Raw genomic sequence first — 20,987 nt, 5'->3', positions numbered from 1 at the left:
AATGGAGTATTTGAAACACAGATGAATTCAAGGAGGTTCTGGCTTTGGCCATTTGCACCTCCCCTGAGTCTTGATTGAGGCTAGGTACTACTGCATTGCAAATATAATTTTCTTCAATGATCTGGTAATAGAATAAAACAACCGTCTTCTTCATTCCATAAAAAAGAAAAAAGTAAATAAAAGAATGGTTGGGTGAGCTGTTTGTTTGTATGTGGATGCCTTTGAAGTAAATAAACTAAGCTTGACTGTTTGAACCGGCCACCAGAATGCCTACTAGCTCTCCTAATTCTGCAACAAAATAATGTGTGAGATGATGCGGCTACTTCTATGCCACAATTTCAATGGCTAAAATATCAGTATCGCACAATGCTCTTTAAAGGACAAATTGTTTCTACTGTTCTGTGGTCATCCACAGTGTAATATTTAGTATTAGCGAGCAAAAGTTAGCCTGCTAGATGGTGCAATAAATAGCAAAATACTTCTATGCTATTATGCAGGTCAATCATCCATGTTTCAGAAAAAAAAGGGATAATTCAATACTTACATAAAAACCATAGCAACTAAGCAGGACTCTTTGTTAGCTCAGTATACCACTAATTTTTTGCGGCTAATGTCATGTTCAAACGGACTTGATTTGCTCATGAACAAGTGGCAGTAATAAACTAATTACAAGTTACAATAAAAAGGAAATCCATGAACAAGTGTGAATGCTAAACTAATTACAAGAAACACAATGGAATTGTGGATTTGTGCCCTACTGAAAGGTGAAAACACACCACCAGTAGCATTGTTGCTTTAGGATTTGTAAATTTACGTTTTTAGAAGAGCGTAGAAGCACCTAGCAACTAGCCAAGTGCTTTTGATTTTAAAGTTGGAAAGAAAATTTTAAATCATGTCATTTTCAACAGTTCCTATAGAGCGATGTTTTCTATCCATAACGTCATTAGCATTGTAATAAATAATACTTAAATCAGGAGTCACTGACAGGATTGTTTTCTTTCCTTTTATGCTTCTCTCTCTTGGGACTTGTTTGAAAAAGACTACTTGGTGAAAGTTTGTTCGAAGGGATGCAGTATTATAAGCTCTTTATTGGTCCCTATGCTAGCCTGTGCCGGTGGGGATTGATCCACCAAACCCAAGATTTTGTAATAAAGTTGTGCTTCCTTTTTATTTAACAAGTAATATAAGACCACGATGAGAGTCTTCAGAAATGTAAAGAAATGCAGAGCCAGGGCATCAGCTAGCTAGCTGTTCTCTCTTGCACATGGATTTGCATTGACGCTTGCATTAGTTATTCAGACGTGGCGGGCTATCTGATGCCAGCCTCACTCCGTCAGTTCCTCTCCGTTTCGTCACTGATTAGAGACACCAATTTTATTTCTGAAATTATTCGACTAGCATCTAGTAGAGATAAAAAAAAAAGAACACGGTATAAAGAAGTCTTTTGGTCTATGGGAAATTATGCACAATATTTTCTTAATCCTTCAACGTCTTCATGGCTCTCAGCCTCGCATATAAATGTCATTTGCTTATATCAAAGTTTGCTGTGCATGGATGAAACAAAGCATAGCTCTTGGACAGATTCTTACTTGCAGGGCTGCAAAAGGATATTAGTGCTTGTAAATTGTAATTGGTATGAATAAGCTGGAAAGGAGTTCTACCATGTAGAACAAAATGAAGAAAGGATGATATAAAACAAAAATGCACGAAGAGAAAGTGCAGCGCCGTTAGGGGGAGTTGCAGAGGCAGCGACGCATGTTAACGTTGAAGAATGCTCCTACACCGTCGTTGTTTAATGCTATAAAATAAGGTGGTCAGAGTCTCCCAGCGCAGGCCGCCGAGTTCCCCCCAAGAAACGTCTCCTCTCTCCCTCCCTCTTCATCAGTTCAGCGTCCTCCCTCCGCTTCTCTCCTTCACCATCCTTGCCATGGCTCTGGATTCTGTTCCTGCCTATCTCAGCGACTTGGGATCATCCCACAGGGCTGTCAGAACCCAGCAGCAAAGGATCAGGTACGCAGAAGCGCAGCTTCCTCGATTTCCCCCTGCTGCGCGAAATTTGCACGAATTTCAGTTTCATGGTGCCTTTTCTTCAATTTCTGTTCTGTAAAAAAAAACACCAGGAAAGATGAGCGCACCTGGACCTCGGACACTTACGCTCCGTATGATGACGGGCACCAGTGGAGGAAGTACGGCGAGAAGAAGCTCTCAAACTCCAACTTCCCAAGGTTCATAGTCCCTCTTGCCTTCATCCCCCTTTGCCATGCATTTTGTGCCCTGAATAAGCGTTTTTATTTGTGTGCAAGAACTTCTCTTACTGTTGTCATGATACAGTTGTTGCAAATGGTCAATTCAGTTATTACTAGATCTGGAGTGAATTTGAGTGGGACCTGTTGCTGCGTGAACTGAGAGTGATTACCTCAAATATTTGGAATTTAGGAACACCTTTGCCTTGTTTTGACTGGAATAATTCATAGTTTTTAATAGATTTATGCTATCCTGCCTTCCAGTAATCTAAATAAAGGTGAACTATACATGCTTCCTATCTTCTCTTGTGATTTTCTTCTTAAACGTAGCGTGTTCCGGTAGTTTCATGGGCACAAATCTTGAGCAGTCCAGTTTGGACCGTCTACTTCTTGGTAGTCCATTGAAGAAGCTCATGTGCTAACTTTATAAAATTGCAATTCACGAAGGGCCTGCTAACTTCGGATGGAGTTTGGAATACCATAGATTCACCAGTCTAAGTGGAGAACAAATCTTGCAGCAGACCTCTTCATGTAATTAAGCTCCAATCTTTACATTACCTGAAATAAAATCTAAAGTTGCCCACAAATAGAAAAAAATCTCTTGCTTTGGTCAATATATAGTCCTTTGTATGTTCAGTTTGTGGGCCAGATACTTTTTGAGCCCCAAATCACATTGCTTCTTAGTGCGCCTAACATTTGTAGTATATCAGGGGACAGATGACTCATCAAACTGCGCAGTTGTCTACTAATCACTCTGTGGTAGAATTGTCGGTGGACAGGTGTCGGCATACCCCTTGACTGGTTGAAAGAAAACAAATATTTATCAATTAAAAATTGCTTTATGTAATGACTACTGTACTAGGAAAATAACCCTTGCAGTGGCAATATTTTTCTTAATTGACAACTCAACTAGACAGACGAAAACTTGCAAAGTGTTGCTTCCAGTATGAATATACAATTCACAAGTTGGCCACCTTTATTACCTGTGATTGGCAACTCGTCTGAAATGTAATACTTCACTAGCAGGCTAAGTGTTCCTTCATTTGTTTAGCGCGCTTGCTCCCAAATCAAGTTTTCAGCTATTAGTATGCATGCCGACAGTCCCTGCTACCCTTTTTCTACTTCCTTAGATGGCGATTTGAATGTGGTGCAGACCCCATATGTCTCGTTAGCCCATTAAGAGCATGTTTAATAGGTGGCAGCAATTATTTCTTTTTCTAAAAGGCAGTGTATGTAGCAGAAGAAAAGGTCGTGAGAGTGTTTACTGATGCCGTTCCACCTAATTTAGGTAGACTGAATGTTGACAGAGGGGGAAGGACATGACTGATCTTCTATTTTCAGGTTCTATTACAGATGCACCTACAAGAACGACATGAAGTGCCCTGCCACAAAGCAAGTCCAACAGAAGGACACCAGAGATCCTCCATTGTTTTCCGTCACTTACTTCAACCATCACACCTGCAGCACCAGCTCTAATCCCATGGGAAGCACGAGAGATACTGCTGCACAATCATCCTCGAGGAAGGCGGTATCAATCTGCTTCAGCCCGCACACAGCCAGTGAGCAGCCCGCATTCTTGACATCCTCGGCGATGCCAGTGTCCCCGAACGTACATTCTTTCGGAGCTAATCAACAACCAGAGAGGAGCCCCTACGCAAGCCAGTTTCAGTGGACAGACGCATCGTCTCCTTCTACAAGTAACAGTCAGGTTCAGATGGAGGTTGACAGTTTTTCAGCAGCAAGCGCGTCGTCCAGCAGCAGGGTTGCTCTGCCGAGGACGTTGCTGCCGATCGGTCAGTCCAGATGCATCGAGTACTTCCATTTCTTGTGATGCTGTTCATGGAAGAAGAAGGCTATATATGCTGGGACCCAACCTACAGACAGATCCCCATATAGATATTACAGTCCTGTTGCTTACTTCTTTACATGCATATTCAAGCCACGTTTCTGTGCTTGAATGATGTGGAGAATGGTATTGGAGTTTCTTTTATTTGATAGTACGTGATACAGAAAAGGGTTGTTGAGGTAGCTTTATTTGTTTGTTTAGAGATGAGACTAGTATGTATGTCTCGAATTCCTGAATCCTGACAGCAGAGTCGCTTGGTCATTCTGCTACCTACTGAAACACTGAACGTTACAGATTCTGTATACAGTTACAGTTTTATTAATGTGTCTTGAGTTTTAGAAGCAAGTTGGTTTCTCTATCAGGAGAAAATGCAGCTTAGTTTATGCCTGGATGTTGTTCAGTTCAAATTTTACATGAAAATTAGCAGGAGCGCTGCCATATCAAGAATTTGTTCAAAGTTGAAGTGGACCTGTTGCAAGCTGCAACATGACTTCACATCAAAGATTATTGAAATCCGTGCGACTGGTGCTGCCCTGGTGACTGACGTGTGGGCCTGTTGGACCCACGCCAGTGAGGGAGGGGTCAGTCCTGTGCAGTTCCGCTGCCTGCTTCCGTTTCGGTCGCCCCCCCTCCTCCCGCTCCGCCGCCGCCGCGGCCGCGCCAGATGCGCCTCCTCGCCGCGGCGGCGAGGCAACCCAAAACACCGCACCCTCTTCTCGCCGCCCTCCACCGGCTCCTCTCGACGACGACCACCACCTCCTCCTCCTACGACTACGATCCAACCGCGCAGTTCCTCCATCCCGACCACCGCCGCGTCCTCTCGCTGCCGGCGTCGCTCCGCCATGACGCCCTCCTCGCGCTCGCGCGCCTTCTCAAGACCTCCCCGCAATGCCACCTCGCGCTTCACGCCGTCAGCCCCCCACCTTCCTCTGGCTCTCCCTCCTCCACCTCACTCGCTGCTCGCTTCGCCGCCGCCTCCCGCCTCGCGGCGTCGGCGTCCGCGCTCCGCCCCTTCGCCGCGATCCTCATCGCGGCGCGCCTCCCTGCCGCCTCCCCGGACCTCCTTTCCTGGTCGTCCTCCTACGGGAGCACCGGCGGAAGCGCTCGCGTGCGGTACGCCGCGCTCCGGCTCGCGCTCCACGCGTTCCTCGCCGCGGGTATGGCAGCCGAGGCGCTCCACGTCCTCGCGCGCGTCCGCAGCTCCGGGAATACGCCCAGCCTCTCCGCTCTGGCCGCATTGCTGCGCCTTCTATTCCGCAGCGGGGAGGTCCGCGCTGCCTGGAACATGTTCGAGGAAATGACCACGAGGGTTCCGCGCCCGAGCTTGGCCATATTCAACGCCATGATCCTCGGGTTCTGCCACAGGGGGATGCTGCGCATTGGCTCGGGGCTGCTTGGGGTCATGGAAAAGAAGTTCGGTATCATCCCGGACGTTGTCAGCTATAACATCCTCATCAAGGGGCATTGTGTGTTTGGGTGGTCAGGGGACGCCTTCAAGCTGTTTGAGGAAATGCGCAGTTCAGGATGTGAGCCGACAGTCGTGACGTATAACATACTGGTGGATGTTCTGTGCCATGAGGGGAGGATGGCGGAAGCGAGGAGGCTGTTCGATGAGATGGCACAGGTGGGGATCAAAGAAAATACAATAACCTTCAATGTCTTGATAGATGGATACGCAAAGACCGGACGGATGGATGAGGCCAGCGCGGCCTATAGGGAGATGAAAGTGAGAGGATTAGTGCCAGATTCCTGCACCTTCAACATTCTTGCTGCTGGAGCGTACAAGTTTGGGCATGCTGCCCAGTTAGTCCATGATCGTGAAATGTTTGCTTCACACTTGCCGGCTGATGGGTTGGATGTGTTGGTCTGTAGGCTTTGTTGGGATGACCGATTGGATGATGCCTGGGAGCTTCTGCGCGGTGCTATTGAGCAGGGTGTTCCAGTTAGTGTTGCTGGATTTAATGCATTGATTGCTGCTTATAGCAAGGAGGGACTCCATGAAGCAGCGTTTGAACTATACAGAATTATGAATGAGGTAGGGTTGGCACCGTCAACGCATACTTTTAATTACTTGATAATGGGGCTGTGCAATCAAGGAAGGCTTGATGAGGGGCAGCTAATTTTAGAACACATGGTTAGCAAGGGATATTGTCTAAGCACATCGTTTACTATCTACTTGGATGCATCCTTCAGAGAGGGCGATGCAGTCCGCGCTTTGAAATGTTGGGATGATATGGAAAAAATTGGTCTACAGCCTGATTTTATTGCCTTCTCAGCATATGTCAATGGCCTATGCCGTTTAGATTATGTGAATGAGGCCTATCAGGCATTTGCTGAGATGACAACAAGAGGACTTGAACCGAATAATATTACTTACAACTCCATCATATCTGCATTTTGTCGGGCAGGCAATATGGCTGAAGCTTTGAAGTTACAGCAGAAGATGAGGCAGAGTGGCCTTGTTCCTGATGTTTACACAAGCAACATTCTAATCGACGGTTTATGCAGACAAGGAAACTTGAAGATGGTGGACAGCCTTTTATTGGACATGTGCAGTAATGGTCTAATCCCAGACACAGTGACGTACAATACTATAATCAATGCGTATTGCAGGGCTCAGGACATGAATGGTGCTATGAGTTTCATGAATAAGATGTTTGCAGCTGGTTGTGAACCGGATATTTTCACATATAATATTTGGATGCATAGCCTCTGCAGCAACCATATGTTGAACCAAGCAGGGAAGGTGTTAGATGAGCTTGTTACAAGGGGTTGTCCTCCTAATTCAGTTACATACAATACATTGATGGATGGCATTTGCAGTGATGTTCTTGATCGAGCTATGATACTGACTGGCAGGCTGATTAAGATGGCTTTTCAACCAAACACTATCACACTTAATGTTTTCCTTTCTCATTTCTGCAAGCAAGGATTTGGAAAGAGAGCCCTTATGTGGGCTGAGAAGCTCAGGGAAGATTCTTTTGTTTTTGATGATGCTACTAGAAATATAATTGACTGGGCACAAAGGGAAATGGAGAACGATCCCCAGGTTAACAATGAGGACATAGATAGGTGCCTGTTTCTCGAGTTCTTGATGTTCAGGACATATGAGACTATGCACAATAACAGATACTCAAAGGCTGGACATGTGCCTGCGGATAAAGGTTTTGATCCTGCTAGCAGCAACATGATCAAAATTTTGGATACTGGTTGATAAATGAATTTTATAAGCACATCAGGTTCTATCACAGATGCACTTAGAGGAACCACATGATCAGTGCCCTGCCACAAAGCAAGTGCAACAGAAGGACACCAGCGATCTACCATTGTTTTCTGTGAGTTGCTTGAACCATCACACCTGCAGCACCAGCTCAAATCCCATTGGCAGCACTAGAGATATTGCGGCGTAATCATCCTCAAGGAAGGCAGTATCAATCTGCTTCAGCCCGCACACAGCTATTGAGCAGGCCACATTCTTGATATCCTCAGCTATGCCACAGTCCCCGAACATAAATTCTTTCAGAGCCAGTCAACAACCAGAGAGAAGCCCCTCCCCCATTCAAGACAGTTTCAGTGGACAGACACGTCAACTCCTACAAGTAACAGTCCAGTTAACTGGTTATGATGGAGGTTGACAGTTTTTCAGCAGCAAGCGAGCAGTCTAGAAGCAAGGATGCTCTGCTGAGAACATTGTTGCTGGTCAGTCAATCGATATGCATAAGTACTTCCATTTTTTGTGATAATTTCGAGGGGGAAGAAGCATATATGATGGGACGCTTTTGGTGCCTGTTGAAGTGCCGAGTGGAGTTTGTACCTGCCTGCTGGAGTAGGAGGCGACATTGGTGTCTCTGGCCTCAACTACTGGGACCCAACCTACCGAGCCCCATTGATCGATAGAGAGATTACCTGAGTTGGTTGTTTACATTCGCATTCAAGCAAGCCACATTTGTGCTGAATGACGTGAGGAAAGGGATTGGAGTTCCTTGCTAGACCAAAAAGAATGTGTAATGAAGGCAGCACAATTTATTTGTTGTACAGACAATGTGTCGAAAGCATGGCAGCAGATTTGCCTGGTCATTCTGATAATGCCCAACTACTGTTAGTCTGTTACGTAGATTTTTCTCTCATGAGATATGCTAGAAACAGTTTGGCTTTGGTATGCCTCAAGAGGTATGTATGTTCCTTCTATGCATGTGTGGTGTTGGAATGTGTGAATCAGTAGTTTCCTTGAGCATATAGATACATCGGCAAGTAGAGTAGTAAATACATGGGTTGCTTTCAGGACACCCGACATCAAATTAATACTAGGTAGGATATAAGAAATGCCGTACCCTACCCGATAAGTCGTTTATTCTGTTATTTTCACGCTTTATTGCAATTTGCTGACCAAAAGCTAGCTAGCCATGTGGGTAGCTTTATTTTCTGAAAGACCACGTTAATTAATAATTAGAAAGCAGAGTGGACATTCCAACTCACTTTCTCATGTGAACGCACACTGCGCACGCACTAGCAGTACGTAGTGTGCTTGCTATCGAGCAACCCTAATTAGTTTGTTTGTTTTTTCTTTATCTCCCACTAGCTAGCAATATATGTCTTGGTCGAGCTGATCTGCTAGCTGGAACCACTACTGTACCTGAAAGTTTCCATCAGATTAAAGGAATGAAGAAATTAAAGCAGGCTAGCTTCATTATTAGTTACTCATCAAAGCAAACGCAAGCTTGTTGGACTGGAAAACATACTCAAAACTAATACAACAGTTTGGAACGTTAATGAGGAAACGGAACGACAGGAGATTTCAAGCTAGTTTAATTATTTGCTCTTGCAGTGCCACCCTAGTTAATTGAATTTTATTTCTTTTCTAAGATAAAAAAAATTGTTTTTCCCTATTGGACTAATCACCGGAAGAATTTGGTAGAGGGGAAGAGAAGATAGCGCGGTTAGGAAGATGGAGCATACGGGAGCGTAGAGATATAAGGTGAGGCAGGCGATGTGCAAAAGAATGTACTAAAGAGGAAGAAGATTAAGAGTGAGAGAGCCTGCTGGGTAGAGCTCACCCTATATATTGTTATGAGGAAGATGATGAACAAGATTAATTACTAACTTGGCTAAAGAATAATAACCTAAAACCAGACCACGTGGCAAAAATCACTAGCTACCACGTGTGCACAATGTTGGATTAAAACAGAGACTTCCAATAATAGGCAAATGGTGTAATTAATCTATCTGGCTTCTTCGTTCCTAACAATTCAAGGTGTAAGGATGCCAAGGATTGATATTGTGATGACGACAGTCGTAGGGTGGAAGATAGACTTTGGCCAAAGATAAGTGGATTTGATAGCTCCAATTTCATTCCATGCTGGAAGGAGCAATAGTGACACGCACGCGGCAGAATTGGCTGCTTGCAAACAATCAACAATCTAGTACCACATGTATGATGCAGTAGATAGATTAAGAATCTGTTTGGATCACGTGACTAAAAGCGGTGACTAAATTTTAGTCACCCGTGTTTGGATCAAGTGACTAAAATGACTAAAAGTGACTAAAGTTCCAAACAAACAGATCAAAATTAAGGGCAAGCCCTCTCAACTCCTCCTTTTAGCTCCTTTTAGCTACTCTTTGGGAGCTAATGGGACTAAAACGTTTTTAGTCACTTTATTTGGAACTTTAGTACCTGTAAAGTGACTAAACTTTAGTCAACTTGTTTTAGTCACTGGGAACCCAAACAGGTCCACAGGCAGGCACTGCACGTACCAATCATCATTATAATCGCTAGCTACTCGATTGTTGCTAAATAATTAATTCCTGCAACCTGTTGTGGTCAGACACGATAGATGTAGGTGTATTCTTAAGCTTGTACTACAACGTACAACACGTGTTTGATTATACTAATCTAGCCTGTGCAACAGTATATATTAATGTCATAGCAGGGCGCAAGTTTGTTAATGATGGCGAGTTGTATTAGCCCGAGCTAACTAGCTAGCGGCTTATATATTACATGTGCTAGCTAGCTTCAAATGATCTGAAACCTGACCATGTACCCTAATTTAGTTTGATTAACTGGTATATAATATACACGACGCCAGAATCCCTAATCTGAGACGCGCCCTAGGCAAAATGCGAGACGAATAGGGGTTGCGTCCTCCATTATCGCGTCTCAGATTACGCAAATGAGAGACGCACCCTTGGGAAGGCACGTCTCGCATTCCCCCCCCCCCCCCCCCCGCGCCTGGGGAGCCAAATGCGAGACGCGCCCTAGGAGAGGCGCGTCTCTCATTAGACTGAGATGCGAGACGCGCCTCCCTTAAGGCGCGTCTCGCATTTTGCTTCACACAGGTTTCCCTGGGAGCCAATTGCGAGACGCGTCTTAAGTAAGGCGCGTCTCGCACTAGTCTACCCCCAACAAGAGCCTTTTTTCTTCTCGGCTGCATCCTGGAACTAGTCAGGATTTGGCAGCCGCAATCAAATACCTGCAAAAGATTTCAATTCACAGAATTCACCGCAATCATCGCACGCATCTATACAATTCACACAGTGCGAGACACACAAGCAAAGATAGTATTATATAACACATGTACAATCATCCACAGCAATTAGCCTCATCCAAAACTCAAAATAAGGCTCAACCTAACTCAAGACAACAATCATCGACAAGAACAATAGAAGAAAAGAAAAGTAAGTCTCAATCTAGCTCAATTTCGCCTGCCGTGCTGTGAGAAATGGAACTCCCCCTTTGGGTTGATCACCTCGATCGTGAGGAATCCCGCTAGCCTCTCTCAGATATCCTTCACGTTATCAATCATCGTATGATTGAAATAATCATCTTCGTCCTTCGAAAAATAATTACAAGCAGTTAGAATACAAGATGAAGACAGATATACTCAATTAGAACACATGAGAATTCTCACCGCGAAATCTGGTACCGCTGAAACTAGAAGCATGTTGTTGCAAACATAGAAGCCACATGCATTACCTGAGGGTTGCTGTGTGCACTACATGTCAAAGATAGATAGAAATTAGCATTTTGCGATACTTAGAACCAAGAAAACATCGTAATAGTTAAGCGATTTAGTTATATTAGTTACCATCCACGCGGTGTGATGTGTAAACGCAACTTGACGTTGCTCTTTGTATCCTTCTGCGGCCCTAAGATGCCTGTCAAGAGACCTAAACACAGACATCCGGATGTTATATTAAAAATGATTGTAAAATGGGCAAACGATAAAAAACTAAAGCAAACAACAAACTTACTCATCAAGGATTGAGATGACCAGAGAATAATCACGTATCTTTGGCTTTCCCCACTCATGTGATGGAATTCTCGAGTCAAGGTAAAAGACTTGCTTGCTCTTGACATTGATGACGAGTGTAAGCCAATGGTTGCTTGGGTTGTACGGTACCACAATGTGCTTCTTGTCAGCATGTTCTCGCATGCACTTCACCATGTACCTGACCAAGTTGAAATGGAAACAAGCGGTTACATGTGTTAAATGGAAACAAGTGACTACATGTGGCTACAAGTTGAAATGAAAACAAGTTTAACCGTTGCATGTGCGTACCTGACCAAGCCATCTCTATCTAAAGTCATTAGTGTCACCGTCATTATCTGTGGGTCAATGTACACACTTCTTTTCGGTTCGATGCCTTGTCTCTTGTTGCATGTGCCTACACGATCCATATGCATTGAAATAGAAAGGAGTTAAATTGTTGAACGTCTATCAAATGCATTGAAATGGAAACAAGTCTTAATCGACTTACAATGCAAAGCACCGAACAAGAGAAAGATCCAAAGCGTCGAAGTTGAAAAGGTCGAACAAATCGGAGAAGGCAACAGTAAAGATGCTTTCAGTGCCCTCAAGCTGCAGAAAGTGCCGCTCTTTGTATGCCACTATGATATCCTGGAGTTTATCGGCATTGTATATGTAGTAGTTGTGCAGGTCCATACAATATTGACATGCTCTCCGAAGCTCAAACGAACTAAGCAAGGCCTTTCCAACCCTGTACTTTGGATTCTCAGAAGTGTAATCCCTTGGAACCGGGTTTTTTTTATCTCCTCCACCTTTTTCTTACCCTCTGAGATCTCCTGCTTCCTCTGCATCGGCCTACTCTGCTTCTTCCTCATAGGATTAGCCTTGCTTGGCTTCTTAGGAGCGGTAGCTGGCTCTGTCGGAACAGGTAGAGGGGGGGGGGTTAATATGAGGCTGAGTAGGGACAGGAGGATGCGGATCCGGAAATGCTTCCCATGGATCCGGCAGCTGTGGCCGTGGCTCAGAAAACGTCGGTGGCAATGGAGGACTCTGTGGCTGAGGTTCAGTGGTTCGTACTGAATCTGCATCTGCTGGATCAATATCAATACCAGCTCTCCGCCGCTGAACCCTTCTCGCAACTGCATCCCGCAAAGTGGTGGTCATGTCATCTGGTGGCACATCCAGCTTGATATCCTTAGCAAACTCATGCAGTAAGTCAATCTTGACCACAACACAATCAGCACTGACCTGCAGCAACAACAACAACAAAGCTTTTAAATCTCAAGCAAGTTGGACAAACCAAAAGAAAAAAACAAAGAAACAGGAGTAAAGAAAAGAGAGGCAAAGATCAATGCACTGACCTGGACATCGTCAAGCTGGGACACACCGGGATACACAAGCCCTTTCCCGACCTCCAATCGAGATGATCCTCCGACCTGCACGAGAAGACTGCATCGGGTCGGACGAGCCAAGCCATCTATCGTATCCGGCTCCACTGATGTAGGCACTGATGGCCTCTCTGTCCCTCTACTCTGAGAAGCACCCGCTGCAGCAGAAGTGAAGCTGCTCCTTCGCTCTTCACTCATCCTCATCCCCAGTAAATCAGGAAATGACAAACCCTGAGACTCGAAGATGGGCTTCAGCTCTCCAAACATCTCCATCTTCAGCTCCCTTTTGATCTCCTCTATGTCAACTTGTGATGAGGAGACTCGAGTCCGCTTCCGGTAGCTGCCTCTGTGTTCAGGGAACCCCTTCTTCCAGGTCAACTTACTGGAAACACCACGGACACGACCCCGTTGCTCACGGGTTCCCAAAGCCCTGGTGAGCGCATCAAACTCCCTCTCTCCTTCATTTGAACCTTGGCTGCTCTCCATCAAAGCCCTTTGAGCAACTTCCTCAGCGCTCGTGCTGTAGAAACTAATACTGCCATCCTCCGTGAGCCTTGACCTAGCACGCATAAATGGTGCCAGCCGTCCCTCAAACGAGTCATAGGGATTCTTAATGCCCCTCTCTGCCAGCATCTCATCCTTCTGCTCCCACTTGTGTTGCTTTCCAGCATATCCTCTTGAGCCAAGGTGGTGGTCAAGCTCATTCTGCGCTCGGAACCATCGATAATACTCACTTGACTGTTGGAACTCGTGAGTATTCCACTTTTGAACAAGCTCCTCTCAGGCTTCTGCTGTCAAATCCTCATACTTATCGAAAGGGTTCTCATTCTGCTTCCAACACTTTAAAAGCCTGCACAACAAAACAATAAATCTGCATAAGTGACAGTAGATAATAAAAAATGACAGTAAATGACAATAGTAAGTGACAACACTTTACTTGTTCTTGAAGCTCCTCCAGGCTTTAGAGATGATCTTCATAGCATGCTTCGTAGCCTTATCGTGCAACTCTCTCGGATATTCAACATAGGGTTGAATATCGTTTGCGAAGATATTCTTTTTGTCATCCCAAGACAAGTCATTGAAATGTCCCAAGGTGAGTGGCACCCTTTGCCGGGCAGCGAGGCTACAAACCCGTCCTAGTCTCACTTTGACTGACGGGTCTTCGGGTGCTGCCTCAGAATTGATCCGGCCACAACTTTTCACATCTGATGGCCACGTTGTCTGTGACCTTTTCTTTCTGCCAGCACGAGACATGCTAGCTCCTGACTGCGACCGTGACGGCCGTTCTGCAGCTGCTCTGTCGTCTGTAGGTTGCTGCACACGGTCCTCACCACTGGACATCGTGCCACACGAGAAAGAAAAAAGAAAATCAGATACAACCATAGAGCACAAATAGCACATAGTGAAAATAGTTTAGCATATATCGTTAAGGCGCGATTGTACAATTAAAGTTCAAGCCATGGATAAGTATAGTTTAGCAATACTAATAAAATTCACTCTATAGTGAAAACAGCAGTGAACTGATAATATTAACAATGCTAAGTCTATTTAATGGTCCAACATATAAAAATTCGATCAAATAAATCACAACAGTAGGAAAGGATGGAATCCATTTTTTCACATTGGAATAAATAAAATGAGAAAAAGATACACTTCTTAGCTCTTTCTAAAACAAGTCAGTTTATCTACGTAGCTTAGAGATTATTCTTAACTTCCAAGTCAGAATTCACAATGTATGTTAAAGGCTCAAAGCACATAAATACATACATTTGCATGTTAGCAGTAGCCTGCAAATATTCATGCAATCTAAAGGTCTCTATGTTAAAGATGTGCATCCTGTTGAGTATCCGAATATATGATACTTTATTAGAACATACCTGTTCACTGAATCTAGTGACGTCCCGAGCTGATCTCGAATATGGCGAAAGCAATAAAGCCCAGCAAGTTCATCAGTATCCTGATTGACAAGACAAAATATTTATGGATTGTCATAGTATAAGTGACTTATGCAGCATATTTCTATGATAGCTAAGTAAAAAACTGAGTACTTGTATGCATATGGTCATTTATAATTGAAAATCTAGATGATGTATCAACAGTGCATTGTATGAGATCAAGCTAAACAAGTTCCGTAACTTACTAGTAAATTTTGCAAGTCATCGATGACATCAAGGGCATCAGTACAATCTGCTGCTGCAACAAGCTGCAAATGTGCAACAAGATTAATGAATGAAAACAGAGCAAAAGGCACTACCAAAATGAAAAATTTAGAATAGGGTTGTCGCAGTAGTTGCAAGATTTAGTACAACTTTCCTTGCTGTCACCCCAAGTCTAAAAAATTATGGCCACTGGCCAGAAATGCTGGGACTACCAATTCAGAAAACATATATAATACCTCATTCAAATACAGGTGATCTAGCTGACATGGATGAAAACGAAAAGGAAAACTCTCATTACGGTGCTAGGGCAAGGACGGCAGCAGTGGACGGCGCCGCGGGGCCGGGGAGCTTGGGGAAGGGCTTGGGGCGGCGCTGCGGGCGACGGTGGCTCGGGGCGGCGCCACAGGGCCGGGGACGACGGCGCGACGGCTCGGGGAAAGCTCGACGGCGGCAGCACTCGCGGGGACGGGAGCTCGGGGATGACGGGCGGCGCGAGAGGACGGCGGGGGGGGGGGGGGGGGGGGGCGGCGGGGGGGGGGAGAGCGGAACACGGGGATGGCACGGGTGTGAAAATTGGACTAAAGTCCCAAGAAGGCAGAGGGGCGGTGCCTTGACGCGCGTCTGGCACCGCCCCTCTGCCTTCTTGGGACTTTAGTCCAATTTTCACACCCGCGCCATCCCTATGTACCAAATGCGAGACGCGCGTCAACTAAGGCGCGTCTCTCATTTGAAAATGCAAGACACGCCTTAGTTGACGCGCGTCTCGAATTTTCTCCCCCCCTACCCACTCACGAAATTCAGTCTCCAGAACTGAATTTATTCAGTTCCAGAACTGAACATACGAATTCAGTTCTGAAACTGAATTCTTTTCAATTTTTCACTCAATTTTAAATCAAAACACAACACTTCATAAATTTTGACCAACACTTCATAAACACAACACATGCATACTAACAAATTTAACCAACTACTATAAAAGGAAAAGTAAAATCCAAACAAAATTCATAAATTTTGAATATATCCCAAATATATGCAACATCCACTTAAAAAAGCATAAAAGAGGAGGTAGGAAGGAGAAAAGAAATTAAGTGTAGTATCAGACTAACAAATTCTTGTACTTATAGCTAGTTGGTACTGACCCAGCCAAGGCCAAATGAAACCCCTCAGAAAAGAAAAGAAATCAAGTGCAGTATCAGAAGAAATCTAACCTACCTCCCAGCTCGCGCAAGTAGCATGAACTTGTTATCCTTAGCTGGCACCTGTGTAATGAGATCCGACAGGATATTCTAAGTTTTTAACATGATTCATCTGTAATATCCGAGGCAACCACTGTTTTGGACAAATGCGAGACGCACCTTACTAAGGCGCGTCTCGCATTACTTTCCCCAGGCGGGGCTTGGCTTGTCTTGTGGGGACAAATGCGAGACGCGCTTTAGTAAGGCGCGTCTCCCATTATTTTCCCAAGTGGGGCTTGGCTTGTCTCACTGTTTTATGTGGGGACAAATGCGAGACATCGCTTTAGTAAGGCACGTCTCCCATTACTTTCCCCAGGCGGGGCGGTAGGAACTAATGCGAGACGCATTCCACCCAAAGACGCGCCTCACATGACCATCCAAAGGCGCGTCTTGCATTTGTCTCTTCTCAAAATAGTAAAGTAAAGCGAGACGCGCGCCTATAGCTCGCGTCTTGCTTTAGTAATCCCCTCCTGCTATTTAAGAAAAGAAATAGTCACGAGATGTACTGTTGAACGATGAGCACTGACAAAATCCCCCTCCCCAGCGTCCCGGAGACCGCGGCGCTCGGCATCACCCTCCGCGGCGCATCCTCCGAGACCGCTGCGCTCCTAGAGTGCACCGCCTCGGAGATCACGGCGGTCGCCACCACCAGCAGATCTGCAGTGCCTCCTCCGAGACGGCCACCAGCGGGCTTCTCCCGGAGCACGCCGACATGGGGAACACAACGCCCATCACCACCAACATCCCCCACGCATCAGGATCGGGTAGCCCCCTTGTTACATGTATTTGTTAGAATCATCGCATTCTGCCTGTATCTGCATCAGCAAACCCACAAAACCCACGGACTAAGTTTCTCTTTGTTTGCTTTAGTGGTAGGATTCTAACGATTTCTATTTTCTCACAAAACCCGAGCTGGTCCAAGATAAAATTTCCGAGCTGGTCGAAACTGTTTAGCTGCTTCGGCGGCTACCTCCCCTGCAGCAACTGTTCAACCAACGTAAGCTGCTGTGGCACGAGCACTACGGTAACCAACAATTACGGGGGGCAGGAATCAGAAAGCCAAACTAGCGCTAGTAAGCAAGCTGCATTGCCTGATTTAATATCCATGTAATAATTAATATCGATGTAATAATAATCGCTGGATTTAGCTAGACCAATTGCATCTATGAGATGATTTGTATTGTGAGATATGAGATATAATGTACTGTTACTCTTGGAGCCGGGAACTAATGTAATGTAATGTAGGGCAGGTACGAAAAATGCGAGACGCGCCTCAGTAAGATGCGTCTCGCATTACTTTCCCCAGGCGGGGCTTGTCTCGGAGGTGGGAACTAATGCGAGACGCGCCACCCAAATGCGCGTCTTAGATCTCAACATGATCTGAGACGCGCCATCCAAAGACGCATCTCGTTTTATCTTCCCCCACCCCGCGCAGCGCCACGCCCGTATTTTTAGCGCGTCTCTCTTTCTATAATCTGAGACAAGACCGCGGAGGCTTGTCTCAACTATTTGCTGTTTTGACGCAGTGATAGCTAGTATATTGTTGTTGATGATAGGGAGCATGCGGCAGCAGTTCATCTGACTCTAACTCCCTGCAGCTCGCTTGTCTGCATGCATGCGCAGGGGTTGGCCGGCTTGGCATGCGCACTTGTAACATTGGTTCGTTTCTGCGGTTCAGCTTTTGCTTTCTCCTCCCCTTGACTGCGTATACGCGTCGTCAACTCTGTCTTGTTCGACTGAACGAACTCTAGTGCTAACTAACGCGGGATATATAGGAAATAAAGTAAGAAAAGGCAGGTTCTTGATACCAAGGAGATCTTCTTAACTTGGGTTATTGATTAGTACCCCACACCTTCAGTTAACTTATAGTACTAATAGTGTACGGTGAGCTCGATCACCTGCTCCTGAACCTGCAGCTGCTTGTGCACTCACCCGTCGAATTCCACGCGTTCTGCTAGCTCCCGTCTGGTCTCTTCTTTACTGGTCAAATGAATGTTAGACCGTGCCGCGCGCTCGCATATATAAGCACGCAGGCGTCGAGCACGGTATCGATCACTTACTACCACAACACACACATCTATATCCAGAGCTATATAGCTGCTGCCATCATCATCAGTAGCACAATGGATTGTTGTGTGGCGGATCGTGAGCACGCGGTGGAGGTGGTGGTGCAGGTGTACGAGCGCATCAAGATCCAGCAGCCCCTCCTCCTCGTCCACTGCTCCTCGCTGCCGCCGTCGGCCACCACCCAGCTGGCCCAGAGCCTCCTCAGCGAGGCGCTGCGAGCACTCAACGTCGCCCTCTCCGTCATGAACCAGCAACCTTCTCCTGCTCCAGCGACACCAACAAGCGTCGTCGTCAAAGCCGAGCGTCAACTACTCTCATCATCATCGCCCAGCCATGGAGCAGCACCCGATCCCGGCGAAGCAATACCGATCATGGCCAGAAGAGGCAAGAGAAGAAGGTTCGTACGAATTTGATAAGCTAGCAGGCCATCGAGTGTCGGTGCCATGTTTAATCGTTTATTAATACACTCTTCTCTCTATCCTTCTCTTTCTGCAATTACTAATTGATTGATCCGTTCCAACAACGACTGCAGAACAACAGTGGAAGCAGGCGGGAAAACCTCATCATGGGCAGGCTTGACCACTGTGCCTTACGAGGACGGCTACGAGTGGAGAAAATACGGCGAGAAGAAGATCAACGGCACCAGCTTCACAAGGAGCTACTTCAGGTGCACCTACAAGGATGACACTGGCTGCCTGGCCACAAAGCACGTCCAGCAGAAGGACAGCAGCGACCCTCCCGTGTTCCAGGTCACCTACAACAGCAAGCACACCTGCAACAATAGCTGCACGGCCACGGCTGCCAACAGCAGCGAGAGAGTGATCAGCATCAATCCTCTAATAATAAATGGTCATCATCACGCTGCCGTGAATAATGTCAAGCAAGAAGAACCACCAGCAGTGCTGCCTCCTCTTGTCGAGGCTTCTTCCGCCCTTGCTTTCGATCAATCATTTCCTATCGGTATGCAGCAGCAGCAGCAGCAGCAGCAGCAGCAGCAACCCTACGGTACCGCAAGAGACTATCATGGGCGACATACGCCGTCGACCACAAGTTCATGCATCTCCGGCGACTCCTGCTGCGATGGATATTATTCTGCAGGAGGAGACATCGCGCAGCAGATGGCAGCAGATCGAGGAAGCATCAGCTGGAGAAGACTTTCTCCACGATCTGGAGCTTTTCCTCCTGTGCGACAGCTTCAAGGACTATTAATAACTAGCTAAAATCTTAGCTAGAAAAAAACGTAGTTTTTTTTTGATGAAACCTAGTATATACCACCTTTTTAGTTTTTAGATAATATGTGTGGTTGCGTAAAGGAATTGCTGCTACAAATTAAAGAAAATTGATGTGTGTGTATCGCGTGCGGAAAACAAGTGCTGACCGATGCTAGCTAGACTACTAGTATAGTGAACAAATTATGAAAGGGCAAAGAGGGACAGGGCCAAGCGAGCAAATCTAGTGAAGGATCCGCGAAGCCTCTGATTGGAGTCGCAACTTTGACCGCGCGTAAGCATGACAAACACCATCTGATGTCAGAGTCGAGCGTCACTCCCGAATCCTGACGTCGGTCGAAATTGCAATTTTATTTGTACCATTAATACGTGTCAAATTCATGTATGACCTTCTAATATTGAAGATTTTGACTAGCGGGAAATTAAGCACACAGTAAGCTATGGACACAAGTGGCAAATAGATCTATCATATCGATGGGACCTTCATTCAGTTCCGTCGTATATATAGTTTCAGAGTTTCACACCGAATTAATAATATGCATATATATGGAATGCAATTAGCGTCAGTCAGTGGACTATATATAGTTTCAGTGTAAACCCATGTTGCTTTCAGTAGTCATCCACACTACAAAAGGGGGCAGTTTATTAATTATTAGCTTATACATGTGTGAGATCCTGTGCGATAACAATTTTCTGTTCTGGAAGTAATGCTAGCTGGTTTCAAGAACACCAATACATGCATGGGCGGTGCTCTGTATTATATTATATTATATTATATTAAACGACTTGTACACTACACCTACACGTGCACAACAGAGAAACAAATTATCAGTTTCCAAGACATATACACGTACGAGATAAAATTCATGTAAACATATGAATCAGCTATTCCCTTTTTGGTTTCTCACCATGTGCTGAGAAATAATTGGCATGTAATTAAAGGATCCTTTTGTATCTTTGTTTCTACTCTCACTATTCCTCCGGAAAAAGGCCTTGTTTGGTAGAGCTCTGCTCCCATCCAGAAGAAGCATCCATCGATCCAATGTTCTGTATCTATATATATTTATTTGGGCTTCATGAACTTGGGATCCAACAGATCAATTAGCTTATTTCGATTGAAGGAAGGGCCCAAAACTGCGCCTGCCAGGCCTCATTGCTTTTAATACGGCCCAAGCATAACATGTGCCACCAATGATTTTAATCAATTATTTCCTAAGAGTTTGCATAAGCATACGTGCAATTCCCCTTAGAAAAAGCATTTCTGCAAGGGCGCTGCTAGCATCCAGACGTCCGATACCGAGCGCTAGCATCGGATGCCTTAATCACCACTATATGTAACCTCAAGTCTGCCACCGTCATTTGATCTAAGTAACAAGTGTCCAGTGCAACATAAGGTTATGTTTCATGCAACATCATCCTACTCTTACTTGGTTGCTGACTTATCTCGATAACATGGTGAGAATCATATAAAAACTCCATTTCTTAACCAATCCCGCATGAAAAATTGCAAGAACTATGTCCCTGATTTAAAATCAAAGTTTCCCCTAAGATCCCCATCTCGATGCCACAAATCTCT

General features: G+C 45.4%; 3 protein-coding genes across 5 annotated transcripts; all 3 read left to right on the top strand.

Annotated features, from left to right (window-relative positions):
* The first annotated feature begins 1,847 nt into the window (after positions 1 to 1,847).
* LOC112888127 (probable WRKY transcription factor 46) lies at positions 1,848 to 4,411 on the top strand. 2 transcript variants are annotated; one of them, XM_025954481.1, is made up of 3 exons: positions 1,848 to 2,010; positions 2,121 to 2,225; positions 3,597 to 4,411. In XM_025954481.1, exons 1-3 carry the CDS (start codon positions 1,928 to 1,930, stop codon positions 4,072 to 4,074), a joined length of 666 nt encoding a protein of 221 aa, XP_025810266.1. In that variant the 5' UTR covers positions 1,848 to 1,927; the 3' UTR covers positions 4,075 to 4,411. The 2 variants fall into 2 exon arrangements, with proteins under 2 accessions (XP_025810266.1, XP_025810265.1); XM_025954480.1 differs by having other exon boundaries at positions 3,585 to 4,411.
* A 293-nt stretch (positions 4,412 to 4,704) lies between these two features.
* Positions 4,705 to 8,299, top strand: LOC112888125 (pentatricopeptide repeat-containing protein At1g63130, mitochondrial-like). Of its 2 annotated transcripts, XM_025954477.1 has the most exons (2): positions 4,705 to 5,713; positions 5,962 to 6,124. In XM_025954477.1, exons 1-2 carry the CDS (start codon positions 4,754 to 4,756, stop codon positions 5,974 to 5,976), a joined length of 975 nt encoding a protein of 324 aa, XP_025810262.1. In that variant the 5' UTR covers positions 4,705 to 4,753; the 3' UTR covers positions 5,977 to 6,124. The 2 variants fall into 2 exon arrangements, with proteins under 2 accessions (XP_025810262.1, XP_025810261.1); XM_025954476.1 differs by having other exon boundaries at positions 4,707 to 8,299.
* A 9,885-nt stretch (positions 8,300 to 18,184) lies between these two features.
* LOC112884607 (WRKY transcription factor 55-like) lies at positions 18,185 to 19,547 on the top strand. The gene is made up of 2 exons (XM_025950044.1): positions 18,185 to 18,579; positions 18,715 to 19,547. Exons 1-2 carry the CDS (start codon positions 18,239 to 18,241, stop codon positions 19,400 to 19,402), a joined length of 1,029 nt encoding a protein of 342 aa, XP_025805829.1. The 5' UTR covers positions 18,185 to 18,238; the 3' UTR covers positions 19,403 to 19,547.
* Positions 19,548 to 20,987: the final 1,440 nt, after the last annotated feature.

The sequence above is a fragment of the Panicum hallii genome, chromosome 3 (assembly GCF_002211085.1).
Source record: "Panicum hallii strain FIL2 chromosome 3, PHallii_v3.1, whole genome shotgun sequence".
NCBI classification, from domain to species: domain Eukaryota; kingdom Viridiplantae; phylum Streptophyta; class Magnoliopsida; order Poales; family Poaceae; genus Panicum; species Panicum hallii.
This window is presented reverse-complemented; position numbering and strand designations above follow the sequence as displayed.